This window comes from Ursus arctos, unplaced genomic scaffold (genome assembly GCF_023065955.2).
Source record: "Ursus arctos isolate Adak ecotype North America unplaced genomic scaffold, UrsArc2.0 scaffold_14, whole genome shotgun sequence".
Classification (NCBI taxonomy): Eukaryota; Metazoa; Chordata; class Mammalia; order Carnivora; family Ursidae; genus Ursus; species Ursus arctos.
The window spans coordinates 36357251-36379159 of NW_026622808.1; the positions used below are offsets into that span (position 1 = coordinate 36357251).

Here is a 21909-nt window from a genome sequence, read left to right on the forward strand (position 1 = left end):
TAAGATGAAACCAGAGCTTCTTTAAATATTTAAAGGAAGGAGAAGTTTGATGGTTTTCTTCTTCCCATCTTTCTGGAAGGTCTTCCTCACAAACACAAGTTGTGGCTCTCTGGCCTCCAAGCCATCTCCGTCCACTCCGATCCTGGGCGAAGCCTAGAACGCCCCCTTTGCCTCCCCTCCTGGTTCCGGGGCAGGTTTTCAGAGCACAAGTCTTTTCTCCCCTGCCACAGATGGTGGCTTTGTAGATCTCCAGAAAAATCAACCCAAAATGCATTTAGTTTTCATAACCTTACAAGAACAGTGTGGCTAAGGCATCTCCATTCAAAAATCAGTTACTGGATTACGTTCTTGAATTATAGGAAGTTTAAAGATCAAAGAACTATTTAAAATGCTACTTGTATCTGTTCCCCCCCCCCCCCCCGCCAAAAAATTCAAACCTTTGCCAATTGACTTTCATGGGATCAGGGATACAGTGTGACTCGACTGCTTTTTCCACCAGCCTCGGCTCCGTCCCAGTCTGTTCCTGTGGATGGCTGTGGAATACGGATCAGCCAGCCTCGTCCCCTGTGAGTCATGTCCCCAGGCTGGCAGAAAAGCATCCGCTCGGGCTGGCTGCTTTGGCTTGGAGCAGAGATCTGGTCTGTGGGGTTTGCTCTAGGTTTCCCTGGTAACAAATTGTTTAAAATGCTGAATCAGGAAACCTATGGTAGTGAAGAGACTCTCCAGACTCTTCTCTGAACAAGGTCCAGAAATCGGGCTGTTTAGTAAGAGCCAGAGCATGGGAGAGGTGGGCCCTCAGAGTGACCCACCTGGGAGGGGACTCAGGAAGCAGAAGAGAGAAGCCTGTGTTTCTCCGGGCAGGCAGCTTTCCCTCTGAACAGGGACGCTGGGGCTCAGGCACAGGCCTCAGCTACAGCTGGCAGCCTAAGGCAGAGGATGGCCCCACCGCGAGATCCCCATGCCGTCAGCCAGCACCCGGCCTCTGGGCACAGCACCCCGCTCCTGGAGCGGCTTGCCTTAATTAAGAGGGAGGCCCAGTAGAGAATCACCTCCCTCAAGTCCCAACAAGACCCTGGGTTGCAGAGTGCCATGGAGGATAAGACAAGGCCGTGGTAGGAGTAAGCCATCCTTCTCCACTGGCCTGCCCCCCAGTCCTCTCTGCTGCCCCTTCAGGAGGTGGGGGGGGTTTCCCACAGGAAAATGCTGGGGAAAAGAAATGTGCTTCGTTGCCTGATACTGGTGTCCTAGCTTAAGGAATTACACATTCTCAGCCATTGAATTATAACATTCTAGACAGTTTCGGGAAAGGGCACGGCGGGGGGGGCGGCGTGCAGGGGCTGTGCTGACCCTCTTGGCTTGGCAGGAGGCTTCTTGGGCAGTGACCGCCTCAGCGCTGGGTGGCCAGGGTCTCGGGCTTATAGACAGGGACGTCCTTGTCCCAGAGTGCAGGCTGCCCCTTGATGATGTCCGCTGCTTTCTCTGCGATCATGATGGTGGGGGCGTTAAGGTTGCCGCTCACCACACTGGGCATGATGGAGGCATCGACCACCCTGAGGTTCTGCACCCCGAGCACCCTGGTCTGCGGATCCACCACGGCCATGGGATCAGAGGGCTGGCCCATCTTGCAGGTGCACGAGGGGTGGTAGGCGCTGTCTGCTTTTGCCCGCACGAAGGCATCTATCTCTTCATCTGACTGCACGTGGCTTCCTGGCTGGAGCTCCTTCCCCCGGAACGGTGCCAGGGCTTTCTGGGCAAAAATCTCTCTGGTCAGCTTCACACACTGTCGGAAGTCCTTAATGTCGGTTTCTGTTAAGGAGAAGAGAGAGTTGAGGGGACGCCTCTTACCAGTGGATTCTGAGCTCTAGGAGGCTCAGTAAGCTGCCTGAGGGGACACAGGTCAGCGCCTACCACCCCTCTGATGCCACCCACGGCCGCGGCGGATCCACAGACCAGGGTGCTTGGGGTGGGAAACCTCAGGGACATGGAGCCACCAGGTTGTGTGTCACCCACTCCGGGCCAGTTAGACTGTGCAGAGTCCCATGAGGGCAAACAGGCAGCATCCTCAGTGGACACAGCCTGCCCCAGAAGCCCTAGGTTTAAATCGGGGTAAGAGCCTGGCTCTTGCCAGTGTGGCTGTGAGCACCCTACGAGTCATTACCGAGCAAGGCGGAGTGCTCTTTCTTGCTGCGGGCAGAGGCAGGCCCCAGAATGCAATCTGCTTTTGCAGGAGGGCCCTCAGGGTAACCGCAGCACAAACGCTCCGGGAGCTCTGTGCACACAGCCAGATCTCCGTGCACCTTCTGGTAGGTGGTTCTGAAAGCTGCAGCTCTCTCCTGCTGCATCAGAGGCCATCCCAGGGCACACAGAGCAGCGTGTACAAGGGTATAGCCCAGAGTGACGGGGGCAGAGGGTGACTTGTGTCTCAGGGGTAAGATTCAGAGACAAATGTGAACCCCAGAAAGGCATTCATTCATCCACTGAACGAACGACCTGGCAAGCCCAGGCCTGGGGGAGACCAAGGGGGGTGGTGAGTTACCTGTTGACAAGTAGTTGGGTTGAATCACAGGGTGGTCCCGGGGGTCGGCACTTCTGAGCTTGAGCCAGCCCACACTCGTGCCCCGCATGGTCCCCACATGCACCTAGAAGAACCGGAGGAAGCGGGACCTCCTTCAACCTCCTGACTCGGCAGCTTAGGCCCTGGGGTTTCCCGTGGGAGGGGATTCCGTGTCCAAGCCAATTAACCGCAGACATATTTTAGCATCTGTCTGTATCTCACCCCCTCCCCCCTTCCACAAGTGATCAGAAAACACCTCCCCGAATCACTCCTGCTTCCTGGCTTTATACCTGATTGTCTTGACCTTTCAGGGGCTGGAAACCCCATGGCCGCTGGGCGCATCTGCCATTACCTCCACTGCCTCACCCCATTCTGGGCACGGCCTCCCAGAGAGTCCAGGCCCCTCCTCTCCCCCCGACTCAGCAGCTGGAGGGCAGAACGCAGGCTCCCGCACCCCCCTCTGAGGGCCGTGCTGCAGTGAGAATGCTGCCCGCTCACCTGGTAAGCCTCCTGCTGCGTGGGGACCCGGCCATGGTCAATCACTTGGGATGGCAGGAAGTGGAACTGGATGTCCGGGTGGGGGACCCCAGGCCGGCTCCGGATGAACCCACCTGTTTCCAGGTGCGCCGTGGCTCCATCCCCTGAGGATGAGAAGAGGACGAGGCAGTTGCGTGAATCGGGGCATGGCAGGCGGGCCGGCCTCCCCTCTCCTGGTAGCTCCTCCTGGCCCTATTCTGGTGCCTGACCCAAGAGCTCAACTCTGGCCTCTCTCCCTCAGGTGGGCTCACCAACCCCACAGGTTCCCGTATCCACTCACGCCAAGGGGCTTCAGCTTTGCCTTCTTCCCCCTAGACTCCCCTACCACCGACCCAGCTGTGAGGCCTGGTGTCGCCCAGCATCCCCAACTTCTCCGGCCCGGGCTCCACCCCTGACAGGCTGTTCTTTTTCTTTCTTTTAGGATTTCATTTATTTTTGCAAGGAGGGGGTGGTGGGGAGCCCAATGTGGGACTCGATCCCAGGACCCTGGGATCAGGACCTGAGCCGAAGGCAGATGCTTAACCTACTGAGCCACCCAGGTGCCCCCCGACAGGCTGTTCTTTCACATAAGGCCTAAGTCGGACATTCGAGCTGTCCCTGCCTCCCCCTCCTCCTCCTCTTCGTTGCCCCCCATCTGACCCTCAGAAAGCCTCCCTGACTTCAGCTCCCAACTCTTCTGGGATCTACCCACTCGGCAGTAGCACCCGCCACTCCCTCAGTCCCGGCTCAGACCCCTCCTCACCGGCAGCTCCCAGGGCCTCCGCGCAGGTGCCCCGGCCTACCCTCGAGATCAAGAGCTCTTCATCACACCCCTGCCTCCTCCTCAACGTGCTGCAGTCTCCCTGGCCCGACATATCTGTTCCTCCAACCCCAGGTGCCTGGACCTGGCGCCCTGGTACATCTTCCTGCCTCTCAGCCTCCACCTTACTAACATCTTGATCCTAAAACTTAAGCACATTTATGTGGTTTCTTTCCATGGATCCCAGCAGCGCGTAAGCTCCCCGAGGGCACCTGCCCCATAGGCACAGCACAGAGTACCTGGGAGGTGTGGGAGAAACCATGCTAAGGGGGCCTGAAAGCACCACTTCCTGGCCTGGGCAGCACACTGGGACTCCGAAAACAGCAAACTGCTGAGAAGTGGATGCTGACTGTGCCTTTTCTCCTGGCTGTTTAGACCCCAGAGGGCGTCCGGCACAAGGCCACCCCTGTCCATATGTAAGGAAGAGGGGCACCCAGGCTCTGAGTCTTACCCGGGACCGGCCCTGGGCCACTGCATTAGGTCCTCACGACAGCCCGCCAGACGGGACTGTGTATCCCCATTTTGCAGATGGGAAAGCTGAGGCAAAGGGCAGAGCTAAGCTTGGAGTAAGTGACTTGACCAGAGCCTTCTCTCACAGCACCTTAGGAAGGAAGCCGTGCTGCCCCCAGACCCGCTCCACAAAGGTCCCGGACCAGCACGCCCACCTGTGAACTTCCAGAGCCACTCCAGACCAATCCGGACCTTCCTCAAGGGCTTCTGCGCTGAGTGCAGGGTGATGGGGAGGGTGCACGCCTGCTGGATGTACACCTCCAGGTGGTCCTGCAGGTTCTGGCCCACTCCTGGAATGGGAGCCAGGGGTTAGGAAAAATGGCTTCTGAGGGGGGCTTGGCTGCCTCTGGCCTCTCGACATCCCCTGGTTTTGAAAACTTCCCCCCACCCCCATCCACTTATCTACAAGCCAGCTCCTGCTCCTTCCCTGGGTCTCAGCTTCAAGGTCAGCTCCCCGGACTCCAGCCCTACACTCATGGCCAAGTCTAGTCCTCTCATGATGCCACAGCCACCTGCCCTTGTCACTCACTCCCAGGGAAGCCCCTGGAACCATCCCGAGGCTGTCCTGCCAGGCAGCACCCTCCCTGAGGGCAGGGCCCCGGCATTCAGCAGGTGCCACTCTGTGAGCTGAGGGACTGACAGCCCCACCCGCACCCATGGCATGGGGAAAGAGGGAATCAGGCCTTGTTGTGCTGGGCACTGTATCTAAGCACGAGGGGACACTGGGCAGCCACTGTCACAGACAGCACTCTCACACACCTCTCACGATGAAGCCTCCATGCAGAAAGGGTCATTTCTGGGGAGCCTGGGTTCTGAGAGAGGTAAGAGCCCCTAATGGGAATCAAAAACTGTTTGTAGGATAAACTTCAGGCCTGGGACCATTGTCTTAGCATGAAAAGCACGCTCTGGAGCACTGAGTCGGCATCTTTAACGTCAGGGCTGCTGCTGAGTCCTGAGGACAGAACACACAAAGGCCTGGACCCCTCTCACCGCAGGGCTGCCCTGGGGACACAGCTGAGCCTGGCCCAGTGGGCTTCGTGGGCGATGCTCCCTGATGGAGGGGCATTACTGCCCAGTGGGACAGGACGGCCAGGGAAGGGGAAGAAAACGACACAGAGACTTGGGGTCCCTCAGGGGTAGGGGTGTCCAGTGAGGCTCGTGGGACGAATGGGACCGTTCGTGGAACACAGGAGTTGCCCTGGCCCCACTCCACGCTAATGAACTCCAATAAGGGCTGTTACTAACAGAGGTCCCCCTGAGGGCCGGGGAGAGGGGGCTCACCGGGCAGGTGGCACACCACCGGGATGCCCAGCTTCCTGAGGTCGTCCCCGTTGCCCACACCCGAGAGCAGGAGCACTTGCGGGGAGTTGATGGCGCCCCCGCTCAGAATCACGTCCGCGCTGGCGTAAGCCTGGAAGAGGCACAGGCATGCAGCTCACAATTCCTGAGAAGCCAGACGGAGCCCCAAGAACCTGGCCTGGGCCTGATGTCCCTGTTCCCCAGCCCCCGAGGAAGGCAGAGGCGGCTCAGCGGGCCGCCCTGTGAAGCCCTCGGCAGGCGCAGCGCGGGCGTGCGATTCCTAATGTTCTGTGACCGCCGCGCGCAACGACGGTCTTGAAAACAGGACTGCCGCGCTTACACGGGATCCACGCAAGCAAGCACTCAAGCAAGCGGTTTAAATGCAGCAGCAGCGAGCCGGATCGCCACGTGGATGCGGGAGGATCCTGACCCGCTGCTGAGCGGCAGCGTAGTGCAGAAATGCAGAGCACGCTCACACTGATGGTTTTTAAAGTCTTACTATAAACGTAGCGATTTCTGAACCGGTAGGGAAGGAACTGGGTGACTGCTCTGAGGGGGAGGGGCAGACAGAAGCTCCCCCAGGCCTCGGTGAGCTCTTTGCAGGTGGCTGGCCTGACGGCTCCTCCCCCTCCCCCACCAGACCGCCACTTCATCCAAGGCCCTGGGTACCAGAGTCCGACAGCCACCCACACTGACTCCTTCCGTTCGGTGTCCACTGCCCCGGCCTGGCGGGAACTCACCCTGTGGCTCTGACCGTTCTTGATGTACTCCACGCCCACCGCGCGGGTGCCCTCAAACAGCACCCTGCTCACAAACGTCTGGGCCTCGGCCGTGAGGTTGGGGCGGCTCAGTGCTGGGTGCAGGTACGCGCACGCTGCGCTCCAGCGCTTGCCTGCAGGACAGAGCAAGCCGATCAGGCACAGGTCCCGCCCAGGGGAAAGGGGCTGGAGGAGGATGGGATTTGACCTTCCCCGGACACTGGGAGCTCGGCCTCCCAAAGTCAGTCTGAGCCCACAAGTCCCTGCTGGACTGAAATCCACATCCACGTGGGGGTGGAAAAACCCACAGGCTGACCGAGCAGGAGCAGCTAATAAAAGGGGGTGAGAACACTTTGGAGGCAGGCAGGAGCCCTGGGTCAACCCAGGCCTTGCCTCTGTCCTGCCCTGAGCAAGGCACTTCGGTGCCCTGTGCCTCAGTTTCCTCATCTGCAAGTCTCTTCGGACTTTGGGCTCTTCGGTCAAAGAGTTGACTGTCCAGGCCAACAGAGGCCTAGCGAATGCCCAAGTCTGTCTCCAAACGGTTTCTCACTGGCTATGGGCGGTATTCTGTGGGCTCTAGGGGGTGCGATCCCTCGGTCATCTGGGCCTCCTCTAGCCCCAGTTTACTAAACCTCACTTACCATGAAGGGGGCAGGAGGGATGGGGCTGTGATGGAGCATGGTTTAAAAAAAAAAAAAAAAAAAGGAACTAGGGAGGGTATGCGAGCCGTGCACTACCTTGGTGGATGGTCATGTCCATCCATCCGAAACCTTCTTGCTGGAAGCCGTTCATGTCCTCGGTGAGCGGGTAGCCGGCCTGCTGCGCCGCCTCCAGGAATGCGCGGTGCAGCGGGTGGTTGGTCCGGCCCCGCGACACGTGCAGCGGGCCCTGGCCGCCGCGGTACGTGCCGGCGCCCAGCTCGTGGCTCTGCGCCTTGCGGAAGTAGGGCAGGCAGTGCGCGTAGTCCCAGCCCGTCGCGCCTTCCCGCTGCCAGCGGTTGTAGTCTTCTGCGTGCCCGCGGATGTAGACCATGGCGTTGAGCGACGACGAGCCCCCCCAGACCCGGCCGCGGGGCCAGTACAGCACCCGGCCGTCGAGGCCCGGCTGTGGCTCCGTGTGGTAGCACCAGTTGTACCTGTCATCGCACAGGTTGGCCACGAGGGCCGCGGGCATATGGATCTTCCACGAGAGCCTCTTGCTCCCCGCGAGCATGTCCTTGGGCCCGGCCTCCAGCAGCAGCACGCGCTTGTCGGGGTCCTCGGTGAGCCGCCCGGCCAGCACACAGCCCGCGGAGCCCGCCCCCACCACCACGTGACTGTACTCGTCCCCACTTCGGGAGCCCGCACTGGACAGCACGCGGACGCTGGGGGGCCGCTGCCACCCCACAGCTCCCCAGGGGCCCAGACGCCCTCCCCTCCAGCCTCGCAGGACACGCCACATGCTTCCAGCCCAAGTCCTCGTACATCCACCGAGAGGAGTGCGATGATTGTTCCTAAAACAGGAAAAGAAGCTTTAGAATTTTAACTCTGCATGCACGTTGCAGGAAATCAGCCCCAGGCTGGGACAGCAGTCCCAGTGCCGCAAAGGTCCCCTGCAGGCTCACCAAGTGCCCACCCAGGGCCCGGAGGGGCAGGCCTGGCTGGCATGACCCTGCACTGGGGAGCTAGGAGGAGGGAGCAGAGGTAGAAGGAGACGAGAACGGTACTGTACCAGGACTCGTAAGCACAGGGCTGGGGGCTCAGGGGCTCCTCCCCAAGCTTGGGAGGTGGGGTGGTCCCCAGCGAGGCTTCCCTGTGACATGTGTACATGAACCTGGAGGCTGGGCAGGTGTCTGGCTGCTGGCATGCAGGGGCGGTATGGATTTCCGGGGTTGCACTCATTGCTCAGTAACTTTAAGACGGTTACTGAGCCCCTACCACGTGCCAGGAACATTTCATCCCTAGCAGTACACGGAGAACAAGACATCTGCCCTCAAAACGGATGGTCTGGGGTTTGGGGGACAGATGAGACTTAAGTAACTAAAGGAAGGTCAGGGTGTGAGGCTTGAGGCTGCAGAGCTCAAAGCCTATGACCTGAGTGAGGGCCATGGGGTGAGCTAGAGGGCTTTTCAGCAGGGGTGGGCTCAGAGGTCTTCAGAGATCACTCTGTAGAGTGCTGGAGTTTGAGCAACAAAATGCCAATAGCTTTCGGAGCCGCCTTTCCCAACAACGTGCAAATTAATCCCAACATGCTCAGTGCACAGAGCCGGAAAAGAACCAGGCTATCGCACTCGACTGACACAAGAATGTCTGAGAAAGGGGCGCCTGGGTGGCACAGCGGTTAAGCATCTGCCTTCGGCTCAGGGCGTGATCCCAGCGTTATGGGATCGAGCCCCACATCAGGCTCCTCCGCTAGGAGCCTGCTTCTTCCTCTCCCACTCCCCCTGCTTGTGTTCCCTCTCTCGCTGGCTGTCTCTCTCTCTGTCGAATAAATAAATAAAAATCTTAAAAAAAAAAAAAAAGAATGTCTGAGAAAGCCCCACACGAGGGCCAGGCACGCAAGACTGATGCCACCACAAGAGAGCCGAGGAACCTCGAGAAACCGCTGATCCATCCACCACCCCCTCCGGGAGCCTGCCCTGGAGGCTCACGGCAGCAGCCGACCCCCGACCCCCGACCACCAACCACGGACCACCACCCGAGGCAGGCTAAGAGAGGAGTGTAAGGAAAGAGCCCATCCCCCTTTACACAGGCACACGAGAAAGAAGCCCCAGGCCCCCCTGAGAGCAGGAACACAGAAGAGCCTTCCAGCACTCCAGGCCCCATACTAGCCCCAGTGGTGCCCATCACTCAACTCCCAACTGGGTTGGCTCGACACTCCACACTAAAGATCTGGTCGGATAAAAAGCATGACCTTTTCTAGGCGTAAATACTATTTACCTTAGTCACTCCTATCCTGTTACACACAAGGTCCTGCATTCAATAAAAACGTGGGAGATACAGACGAAGAGCAGGGGAAGATGGTGGCAGAGGGCCCCGAGCTCACCTTCTCCCACAGACACACACGGGCAACAAGGACATAGAACGCAGCTTACTCTGAAAACCACCTGAAGACTGGCAGAACGGCTCTTCCACAGCTAAAAACATTAAGAGAAGGCCCTATCAAGAAGGGGAGGGGGGCAGAGATGCAGTCAGGGAAACCCTGGCACCACGGTGGGTTTCCCACCACACATGAGAAGACGATCACAAGCACGTGAGTCCTCCCTGAGGAGCCAGGGGATCAAACCCCACATGGGGCTCCCCCATCCTGGGATCTGCACTGGGAAGATGAGCCCCTGTCCTGTCTGGCTTTGCAAATCAGTGAGGCTCCACTCCGCGAGAGCAGGAGGGCTATCGGAAACCAAGAGTCTGCTCTTAAAAGGCCAGCATGCTATATTGCTCAGTCTGCGACCCAGCGCGGGAGCAGCAGTTGGAAGAGCACCTGGCTTACACATGAAGATTTACGGACTACTTCTAACACGTTTGCTGAACGGCCAGTGATCTGTAGATTTCTCCAGGAACCGAAGTGCTGGTGACACCATTTTTCTTGCCCTCCTTCAGCCCAGCTGGCGGGACGCTCGCAGGAGCCACTTCTGATACTTTATCTACCTTGCTGGCATTGCTTGCCCCCCCACCAGCATTCCCCTGGGGACCCACACCACCCAATCCGCCTGTCCCAGCAGGTGTCCCTCCAACCAGGCTCCTGTCCCAGCACACCCAGCAGGCAGCCTCGGCTCGGACTGGCACCCCTCCAAAGTGACTCCTGCCCTGGGGAAGCCGAGAGCCGGCACCATACCCCAGCATGCTTGCAGCCGCTACAGCCAGGCCTTTCAGCCAGCCCTTGCCATGGGCTAACCCCGCACACCTGCAGCAGCCACAGCTGGGTTTTCTAAGCCAGCTGTCCCGGGGGCCAGCCCTGCTCACCAGTGTGTCCACAGCAGCTATAGCTGGGCTTTCAGCCAGCCATGCCAGGAGCCAGCCCCGCTCACCAGTGTGCCTGCAGCAGTCCCAGCCGGTCGCTGCAGCCAGCTGGGCTGGGGGCCAGCCCCGCCCATCAGCGCACCCACAGCAGCTGCAGCCGAGCCAGTCAAGCAGCCACACTAGGGGCCAGCCATGCCCATCAGTATGTCACAACTTTTGTGGCACAGGAAGGGATACCCCTTGAGTGCCTGGTTCTGGTGACCAGGGGAGATGGCACTGCTGGTCCCTACAGGATGCCCTCTACAAAAGGCCCCACTGTATACACAGAAGCCAACACTGAGAGTCAGACAAAACGAGGCTACAGAAGAAACGTACTCCAAACACAAGATGATGGGATCTCAGAAAAAGAACTAAGGAAAATGGAGATTGGCAATCTGCCTGCTACAGAGTTCACAGTAACGGCCACAGGACGCTCACTGAGAAGAGTGGATGAGGTCAGAGAGAATGGCAACAAAGAGAAAACATAAAAAGGCACAAATCAGAGTGGAATAATAACTGAAAAATACAGTAGAAGAAATCAACAGCAGATTAGAGGATGCGGGAGGACAGGTCGGCAATCTGGAGGACAAGGTAGTGGAAAGCACCCAGGCTGAACAGCAAAAAGAAAATTTTAAAAATGAGGCTAGATTAAGGGAGCTCTGAGTCAACATCCAGGGTACTAACATTCACATTAAAGGGCTCCCAGAGAGGAGAGAATGGGGCAGAAAATTTATTTGAGGAAATAATAGCTGAAGATGTCCCTAATCTGGGGAAGCAGACAGACATCCAAGGTCCAGGAAGCACAAAAAGCCTCTAACCTGAGGACCAAGGATGTCCACACCAAGTCACGTAACAATTAAAATGGCAAAAATGAAAGAGAATCGTGACGCGAAAAGCAAATAGTTACATATAAGGAAAACCCCCATAAAGCTATGACCAGATTTTTCAGCAGAAACTTTGCAGGAAGAAGGAAGGGAGTGACATGGTAACACTCGAAGTGCTGAAAGGAAAACCAGCAACCAAGAGTACTCTATCCGGCACGGTTATTGTTCAGAATTAAAGGAGAGAGAGCGCCTCAGACAAATAAAAGTTGGAAATGTTCATCACCACTAAGCCAACCTTATAAGAAACGTTAAAGGGGTCTCCTTAAGAGGAAAATAAAAGGTCATAACTAGAAGAAAATTATGAAAGGAAAGAACATCCCTGGTAAAAGCAAACACAGAAAGGTAGTAGATTAATCACTTATAAAGCCAGTGTGAAGGTAAAAGACAAAAGTAATAAAATTATATATACAAAAATTACTTAAGGGATACACAAAATAAAAAGATAAAAACGCTGATGTCATATACATTGAAGCATGGGGGAGGGGAGTACAAATGTAGCGGCTTCAGAAAACGTTCAAACTTACGTGACCACCAGCTTAGTACCGACTCTTAGACACAGGACGGTATAAGCCTTCTAGCAAGCACACGCCAAAAAAGAAGCACACAGGCACTAAGCAGAACACTAAAAAAAAACAAAGTCATCAAACCACAAGGGAAGAGAGTAAGAGAAGAAAGGAATAGAGAAGAACTACCAAAACAACCAGAAAACAATTCACAAAGTGGCCATGAGTGCACACCTATCAATAATTACTTTAAATGGATAGATGCATCAATCAAAAGGTACAGGATGACGGAATGGATAAGAAGTACAAGACCCATCTATATGCTGTCTACAAAAGACTCGGTTCAGACCTAAAGACACATGCAGACGGAAAGTGAACGGGTGGAAAAAGATATTTCACGGGAATGGAAAAAAAAAGCTGGGGCAGCAATACTTATATTCGACAAAATAGACTTTAAAACAAAGATGGTAGGGGCGCCTGGGTGGCTCAGCCGTTAAGTGTCTGCCTTCGGCTCAGGGCGTGATCCCGGCGTTCTGGGATCGAGCCCCACATCAGGCTCCTCCGCTGGGAGCCTGCTTCTTCCTCTCCCACTCCCCCTGCTTGTGTTCCCTCTCTCGCTGGCTGTCTCTCTCTCTGTCAAATAAATAAATAAAATCTAAAAAAAAAAAAAAAAAAAAAGCCAGATCTCAAATTGATGATCTATACTTTTACCCTTAAAAAAAAAATCAGAAAAAAGAAAATCCCACAGGAGTCATAAGTAATACACACAACAACAGAAATAAGTAAAATCGAAAACAAATTTAAAAATAGAAAAAAATAAAACCAAAATTTGATTCTTTAAAACAATAAAATAATAAACATCTGCCCAAAGAAAGCGAGGTAACACAGATTACCAACATCGGCAATGACGGAGGAGGCATCTCTGCCTAGTCCATGAGGAAGAGACGATCTAAGGGTAACGTGGAAACTTTACGCCCAAAAATGTGATAACTGAAAGGCAGATTCTCAAAGCTGACTCAAGAACTATGTAACCTAAATAGCTACACGTACCTATCGAAGAGATTGAATTCGTTATTTAAACTCTTCTCACAAAGAAAACTTCGGACTTCATTGGTAAAATCTAAGAAACATCCAAGATAGAATAATACCAATGCTACAGAAAAGAGAGTAGAGAACACTCTCCCGCTCGTTTATACAGCCAGCATCAGCCTGTCACCAACACGAGACAAAGACCACAAGAAGGCTACAGACCAACACCCATCACTGAACAAAGATGCAAAAATCTTTAACACAATTGTAGCAAATCAAATCCGGCAACCCACCTGTAACCAACTGGAGTTTAACCCGGGGATGCAAAGTTGGCTCAACAGTAGAAACTCAATGTATTTCATCATATTAAGAAAGCACAAAAGAAAAACCATGTGACCATCCTACTGCAGAAAGCATTTGGCGATATTCCATATTCTGTCCCTAAAATCGCTGTGTACTCAAGGAATGACAGAGAACGTCCCGATAAAGAGGATCTACGAGATACCTACAGCCGGCTTCGTACTAAATGGGGAAAGGCTAAAAGCTTTCCCCCTGAGGTCAGGAATGAGGCAAGGATATTCAATCTGAGCACTGTTTATTCAACGTTGTATGAAGGTCCTAACCAGAATTTTAAGGTTAATTATTATAAAGGTAAAAGGCATACCGATTAGAAAGAATTATAAATGTCCTTATTTACAGATAACATGATCATCTACATAGAAATCCCCAAGGAATTTACAAAAGCGACTAGAATTAATAAGTGAATTTAGCAAGGTCACAGGATACAAGGTCAACATACAAAGGCAACTGCATTTTTATATACTATTAACAGTTGGCAATTTAAATGTAAAAAATGTAATAAAGACTGAGTTTATTTTTCATGTTTGACCACTGACAGCTTTAAGCTCCAACCCTCCCTCTCGCCCTGTATCTGGGCAAGTCAATAAGAAAGCCCTGGCATTCCTGCCCTGGGTGGGGAGGAGCAGGGAGTAGTTCAAATCCTGCAAATCCAACCCATATATAGGAATCTCCACCTTGGGCCCACTCCCCAAACATAATGAAAACCAGAGCCATTTACCCTTCCCTTCGCTCAAGCTATCCTGGACCAACTTGGGTGTCTGCACTGCTCTCCCCAGAAAACCCCATTATGGAGAAATAAGCCTTTTCATAGCCTCTTGATATATGTGTGATGTCATCAGTCTCAACATTCAAACAAATCCTGGGTGGTGGGAGGGTAGGGTTGATCCCATCCTCTGTGGGGCAACCAGAAAACAAAGCGATACCATTTACAAGAGCATCAGGAAGTATGAAGTACTTAGGAGTAAATTGGACAAAATACATGCAAGACTTATACAATGAAAACTACAAAACTGTTGATAAAAATTAAAGATAACCTAAATAAATAGAAAAAGATAGCATGAACAGGAAGACCTAACATTGTTATGATGTCAGTACTCTCTAAATTGATTTATAGATAAGATGCAATGCCAATCAAATCTCAGCAGAATTTTTTCTGTAGAAATTGACATGCTGACTTCAACACGTGTATGGAAATACCAAGGCCGTAGTAGCTGCAGGAGTCATACAGAGAAACTCCACAGAACAGTGAGGATGAAGGGACACAGAACTTCACATCAACACAAACGAATCCTAGAAACATATTCAAATAGAAAAAGCAAACTATGCATTGTGTGACCTACATAAAACCTTTACATAAATACAGTTTTAAAATGTGTAATTCTTGGGGGCGCCTGGGTGGCACAGCGGTTAGGCGTCTGCCTTTGGCTCAGGGCGTGATCCCGGCGTTATAGGATCGAGCCCCACATCAGGCTCCTCTGCTGGGAGCCTGCTTCTTCCTCTCCCACTCCCCCTGCTTGTGTTCCCTCTCTCGCTGGCTGTCTCTATCTCTGTCGAATAAATAAATAAAATATTTAAAACAAAAACAAAAAAAAATAAAATGTGTAATTCTTATGTATACCTAACATCAGAGCCCCAAAATATATGAAGCAAACATTAAAAGATTTGAAGGGATTAACAGATAATTCTACAGTAGTAAATGGAGACTTCTGTAGTCCGATGGACAGAGTAACCAGCTAGACCAATAGGTAATAGATGCCTTCACCCCATAAACCCACGGGTAGACCGCTACAGAACACGCCACCACCAACAGCAGAACAGACATTCTTCTCAAGTACACATGGAACATTCTTCCAGGACAGACTTCTGTATTAGGCCACAAATCTTAATAAATTGAGAAAGACTGAAATCATACAAAGTATCTTTTCTAATCATAATGGAATGAAAATAGAAGTCGGTTTCAAAAAGAAAACTAGAAAATTCACAAATATGTGGAAATTAAATAACACACTCTTAAACCATTTGTCAAAGAAGAGATCACAAGGGATATTAGAGACAAAGGAAAATGAAAACAACACACCAAAACGTATGAAATGGAGCAAAAGCGGTGCGAAGAGGGAAATTTTTAGTTGTAAATGCGTACGTGCAAAAAGAAGAAAGATCTCAAAAAAAAAAAAAAAAACCAACCCACCTAACTTTACATCTTAAGGTACTAGAAAAAGAAGAGCAAACTGAACCCAAAGCTGTCAGAAGGAAGGAAACAATAGATTAGAACAGAGATAAATAAGGAACAAAAAAACAATAGAGAAAATCAAGCCGAAAGTTGATTCTTTAAAAAAAAAAAAAAAAGACAAGCCTTTAAGTAGACTGGATTAGAAAAAAAGAGAAAAGACACACATTAGTAAAATCAGAAATGAAAGCGGGGACATCTCTACTGTTTTACAGAAATAGAAAGGATTATCAGAGAGCATATGGATAACTGTATGCCAACAAATTAGATAACCCAGATGGAAACCCCCAACAAATCCCCAGAAATACACCATCTCCCCAAAATGAATTATGAAGAAACAGAAAATATGAATAAACCTAGAATTAGGATGTCTGAAATAAAATTTAAAGAAAGGAAAATAACAAGTGTTGACAAGGATGTAGGGAAATTGGAACTCGGGGGCACTGCTGGCTGGAGCGTAAAATGGCACAGTCACTGCGAAACAACAACAACAACAGTTTGGCGGTTCCTCAAAAAGTTAAACATACAATCACCATGTGATCTGGCCGCTCCACTCCTAGATAGATACCCCAAAGAACTGAAAGCAGGGTCTCAGCTGTACTCCAGCGTTTCCAGCAGAATCGTTCACAGTAGCAGAAAGGCAGAAACGCACGTGGCCGTCCAGAGGGGACTGAAGGAGCAAGACGTGCATCCGGGCAACGGAACCGGATTCGGCTTCAAACAGGAACAGAATTCTAACACGATGAATTCTACAACACGGATGAATCTTGAAAACACTATGTGAAGGGAAATAAGTCAGTCACAAAAGGACAACTGCTGTATGGTTCCACTTACGTGAGAGAAGTTCAAAGAGACGGAAAGTAGATTGGAGGTGACCAGGGGCTGGGAGGAGAGGAAATGGGGAGTTACAGGCACGCCTCTGAGATGCGGCCGGTTTGCTTCCAGATCAATGCAATAAAGCAAATATCACAATAACGGGAGTCAGATGAAGTTTTTGGTTTCCCAGTGTGTATAAAAGTTATGTTCTCCCAGATGACTGGATTAAGAAGCTGTGGTCCATATATACAATGGAATATTACTCAGCCATCAGAAAGAACGATTACCCACCATTTGCAGCAACATGGACGGCACTGGAGGAGATAAGCTAAGTGAAATAAGTCAAGCAGAGAAAGACAATTATCATATGGTTTCTCTCATCTATGGAACGTAAGAACTAGGAAGATCGGTAGGGGAAGAAAGGGATAAAGAAAGGGGGGTAATCAGAAGGGGGAATGAAACATGAGAGACTATGGACTCTGAGAAACAAACTGAGGGCCTCAGAGGGGAGGGGGGTGGGGGAATGGGATAGACCGGTGATGGGTAGTAAGGAGGGCACATATTGCATGGTGCACTGGGTGTTATACACAACTAATGAATCATCGAGCCTTACATCGAAAACCGGGGATGTACTGTATGGTGACTAGCATAATAAAAAAATTTTTTTTAAAGTTATGTTCATCCTTATACTGTAGCCTATTAAGTGTGCAATAGCATCATGCCAGAAAAATGTATATACCCTAATTTAAAATTTTTTTTTTTTTTTTTACTAAAAAATGCTAACCGTCATCTGAGCTTACAGAGTCGTAATCTCTCGGCTGGTGGAGGCCCAGCCTCCCTGTTGATGGCCGCTGACTGATTGCCGCGGTGGTTGCAGAAGGGTGAGGTGGCTGTGGCGATTTCTTAAGTCGGACAACAGAGAAGTTTGCTGCACTGAGAGAATCTTGCTTTCTTCACAAATGGTTTCCCCGTAGCATGCGACGCTGTCTGATGGCATTTTCCCCACAGCAGATCCTCTTTGAAAATTGGAGTCAATCTTTTCAAATCCCACTGCTGCTTTCTCAACCAAGTTTATGTGATATTCTAAATCCTTTGCTGTCATTTCAAAAATCATCACAGCATCCTCCCCTGGAATAGATTCCAGCTCAAGAAACCACTTTCTTTGCTTAACCCCTAAGAATTAGCAGCTCCTCGTCCGTTCAAGTTTTATCGTGAGATGGCAGCAATGCTGTCCAGCTTCAGGCTCCACTCCTCATTCTGGTTCTCTTGCTGTTCCCACTACATTTGCAGGTACTTCCTCCACGGAAGTCCTGAACCCCTCCGAGTCCTCCAGGAGGGCAGGAATCCGCTTCTTCTGCTCCCTGTTCATGTTGCTATTTTGACCTCTTCTCACGAATCACACATGCTCTTAAGGGCATCGAGACAGTGAATCCTTTCCAGAGGGTTTTTAATTGACTTTGCCCACATCCGTCAGACGAATCACTATCTAGAATCTAGAATCGCTAGAGCCTTATGAAGCATAGTTCTTAAATAATACGACTCGACAGTTGAAATTACTCCATGAGCCATGGGCTGAAGAATGGATGTTGTGTGAGCAGATGGGAAAACAACATGAATCTTGTTGTAGATCTCCATCAGAACTCTCGGGTGACCAGCTGCTTTGTCAGTGAGCAGTCATATTTTGAAAAGAATCTTCTTTAATGAGCAATAGGTCTCAACTGTGGGCTTAAAATATTCAGTAAACCATGTGGTAAACAGATGAGCTGTCATCCAGGCTTTATGTTCACTCACAGAGCACAGAGTTAGCATAATTCTTCAGGGCTCTAGCACTTTCCAAATGGTAAATGAGCATCGGCTTCACCTTAAAGTGACCAGTTACCCTCATTGTTAAAAAGAGAGTCAGCTTGTCCCTCGAAGCTTAGACCAGGCATTGACTTCTCTTCTCCAGCTATGGAAGCCCTAGATGGCGTCTTCTTCCCATAGAAGATGGCGTCTTCTTCCCATAGAAGGCTGGTACATCTGCACTGAAAATCTGTTGTTTAGTGAATTAACTGAGCTGGATCTTCTGGATAATTTGCTGCAGCTTCCACGTCAGCGCTTGCTGCTTCACCTTATACTTTTACGTTCTTCCCTTCGACCGCAGGAGCCCACCTCTGCCCGCTTCAGACTTTTCTCCTGCAGCTTCCCCACCCCTCCCAGCCCTCATAGAACTGAGGCGAGTGAGGGCCTTGCTGTGGATTAGGCTTTGGCTTAAAGGACTGTGTTAGCTGGTTCGATCTTCTCTCTGGACCACTCAGACTTTGTCCACAGCAGCAACAGGCTGTTTTGCTTTCTTATCATTCGTGTGTCCACTAAAGTAGCACCTTTAATTTCCTTCAGGGACTTCCTCTGCATTCTCATCTTGGCTAACGGTTTGGCTCAGGAGGCCTAGCTTTCGGCCCGTCTCGGCTTTCACTATGCCTTCCTCGCTAAGCCTCATTATTTCTAGCTTTCCATTTAAACTGAGAGACGTGGATCTCTTCCTTTCAGCGGCCATTGTAGGGTTATTAATGGGCCTAAGTTCCATACTGTTTTGTCTCAGGGAACAGGAAGACCCAAGGGGAGGGCGGGAGAAAGGGAATGGCAGGTTGGTGGAGCAGTGAGAACACGCAACATTTACAGGTTAGTTCACCATCTCACCCGGGCACGGCTCGTGGCACCCCACAACAATGACGACAGTAACATCAAAGATCACAGGTCACCATAACGCATAGTAAAGTTCGGAATACCGCGAGAATTACCAAACTGTGACACGGAGACATGCGGTGAGCAGATGCTGTTGGAAAAATGGCGCCAAAAGTCTTGCTTAATGTGGGGTTGCCGCGAACTCCCATTTGTGAGAAACACAGATCTTCGACGCACGGTAAAGCAAAGCACAACAGAACAAGGTACGCCCGTACTGTGTTGCAGGTCCAGAACTTCTGTTTGAGGTGACGGAACATTCTGGAAATGGACAGTAGTGATGGTTGCACAACACTGTGAATGGACTTATTGCCACTGAATTGTACGTTCACTTACAAACGGTGAAAATGGTAATTTTTATGTTATGTATATTTTGCCATAATAAAAAAGATTGCAAAAACCCCTCCCGTATCACGTACAATTCTGGATGTTGTTTGAGGGACTCAAACCTATGACTGAGAAAAGTATAAAGAAGCCCAGCATATTGCCTCTGCGTAGGGTGGACCCAGGTGTTTTCACCAGCACCTGCCATGCTTTGAGTCTTAACCTGGGTGACAGGTCCACTGAAGGTCTGAAATAATTGATAATGAAAGTCGACAGGGTTAGGAAGCAACATGGCGCCTTTACCAAAAGGCACCAAGTCTACTGCGGAGAAGTGAAGATAGGTCCCTTATTCACGGGGTGATGGTAGGTCACTTATTCTCCTTGACCCCAGTCACTCCAAACCCCACCTCCTATCACAGCTCTGCCTCCAACACCCCTCCACATGGTCCCCCACGGAGGAATCTTTAATTGCTCTCAAAGTTCTGGGTCTGACCTTCAACTAGGCACCCATCTCTCCAACCTCTGGGCAGGGGCAGACTACACTGGGACCTGTCTGGTCCCCACCTCTGTTGAAACTGGGAAAGTCCCTCTGGCACCTCTGCCTCCCCTCCCCCCCCAACCCTCCCAGAATCCCTGGCCCAGGATTTGCTGAATAATGGAGACAGGAGATTGCTGGGCACTCTCACTTCCCCTTCTCAGGATGCACGTGGTCTAGCTCTCTGCCCCATGGCCAGGGGCGGGGTGGGTTGGGGTTTCCTCTTCTCTCCAGGCAGGCTTGGTGCCCAGGCCCCAGGCTGCTCCTACCCCAGAGCAACATTTCCCTGTTCCTGAGACCCATCTGAGGGCGCCAGCTCCCTCCTCCTCTCAGAAGGCAGGTGTGGGCTAGGGGGAGCAGAGGAGTCACTCAGGCTCCTGGCTCACAGTGTTGGAAAGTGACAGGTCCTACGACACACTGTATGCAAGGAAATTAAGGGGGTGGAGGGACTGGGGGTGCAGAGGGAGGGCTCACTACCCAAAGGGAACTCCTTGGGGGCAAGGGCCCCCTCATCCCTAGTGCAGTGCCCTCTCAGACTTCCAGACCGGGTGGGTGGGCAGACTGACCATCACGGGGCAGGAGTGACAGGGAAGTAACCCTTTCCACTTTGCTGGGCTACCTGGGCAGGGAAGGAGCTCCCTGGCATTGGCCGTGTGGAAAGTGAGGGGTGGGGGTGGAGGTAAGGAACCAGAGAAAGCCAGGATAGCACGTGTGTCCACTTGAGGGAGTGTGTGTGTGTTGGGGGGTGGGTGGGGAGTCCTACCACAGGTCAGGCGGCATCCAAGGCTTCCTTCTGAGTCTGGGTGCCTATACCCCTGACCCGCCCTGTTTCCTGGGACCAACCCTGGCTCTGTTTAGGGCCCTGTCCATCCACTCCTGCACTCTGAGCAGGAGAGGAAGGGGAGTCCAGGGGAGAAGACCCTCGTGCCACATTGGTCTTCCTGGGGCACAGGGCAGCCACACCGAGCCACCCCATCCATCCGGCCAGTCAGCTTGGAGCTAGCCACCGGGTCCCTGTGGCACTTCTGTCTGCGAAGCATGGCTTTGGTCAGTTCAGGCCCCCACCCCAAGTCCAGTGACGGACACAGCAGACGGGCCGAACGCAGAGATGACATTCAATGAGGGGCAACGAATGCACGAGCCACCTCACCCTATTAAGTGTTGCTAGAAGCCTTCGTCACGGCAGTGCTTGGTAGCAACTAACAATTCTCATTTCAAATTCTAAACTCAGTCGGTGAATATGGGTATTGAATAATTTGCCAAATTTCGTGGTCAGAATTTCTTGGAGAACGACAAATTTCCATGTAATTTTGAGCTTGAGACCAATCACACAACAAGTTGGATAATTTGGGTGGGAGTCAAATTGCAATAGAATTGTGCCCAGAATAAAATGTTTATCTCTTATCTCAGGAGTGCCCACACTTGGGACACCGTGTGTCTCCACAGTCCTACAGGTGGAGAACTGACCAAACTTTCTGAAACAACACTGGTAACAGGTTCTTCACAATTTCTTGGCGCACACACGTGTGTGCACATATGTGGGCACACACATGTGTATCTGTGTGTATCTGTGTGTGTGTGTGTTTCCTTTCCAGCTTCTGGCCTGTGCAGTGTATCGGCCTAGGGTCAGCCTCTTTGGGCCACCGAAGGCCTGGCTTTCACTGGTAACCCGAGAAGAGATGCTAAGAACTCTGGGGAGGGACTAAGCAGTCTCAGCCAGGCTTGAGGCACAAGACCTGCTTCAGCCTTCGAGGAGCTGCACCAGCGTGAGGCCAATGGCAGTGAATCTGCTTTGGGCACAGCTGCGGTGTGTGTGAACTTTTCCAGAAGGGAATGGACACATCAGGACTTTAAAGGGGCAGCCCTTTGGCTCCACAATCTCATTTCTAGGCATTTAACCAGGACAGAGCTCTTCAGGACTATGGAAAAGCAAGCAGAAGGGGTCTGTCGTGATGTCCCGAGTTGTTTATGCTGGCAAGCAGTGATCAAAACCTAACTGTCAGGGCGCCTGGGTGGCACAGCGGTTGAGCGTCTGCCTCCGGCTCAGGGCGTGATCCCGGCGTTACGGGATCGAGC

The 21909-nt window shown here is 51.9% G+C and overlaps 1 protein-coding gene across 3 annotated transcripts in view; it reads right to left on the reverse strand.

The window, feature by feature from the left end:
* The window catches only part of CHDH (choline dehydrogenase), a 27209-nt gene continuing 5300 nt past the window's right edge, over positions 1-21909 (reverse strand). For 2 of the 3 annotated variants that reach the window (XM_026501042.4, XM_048226513.2), the window contains 7 exons: positions 7195-7949; positions 6440-6591; positions 5682-5811; positions 4556-4690; positions 3053-3195; positions 2537-2639; positions 1-1806 (listed from right to left, as the gene is read on the reverse strand). In XM_026501042.4, coding sequence (XP_026356827.2) covers positions 1388-1806; positions 2537-2639; positions 3053-3195; positions 4556-4690; positions 5682-5811; positions 6440-6591; positions 7195-7897 — 1785 coding nt within the window. In that variant the 5' untranslated portion in view covers positions 7898-7949 and the 3' untranslated portion in view covers positions 1-1387. Of the gene's footprint in view, positions 1807-2536; positions 2640-3052; positions 3196-4555; positions 4691-5681; positions 5812-6439; positions 6592-7194; positions 7950-10398; positions 10537-21909 lie in introns of those variants that run through there. The other variant, XM_044384921.3, reaches the window with a different exon arrangement.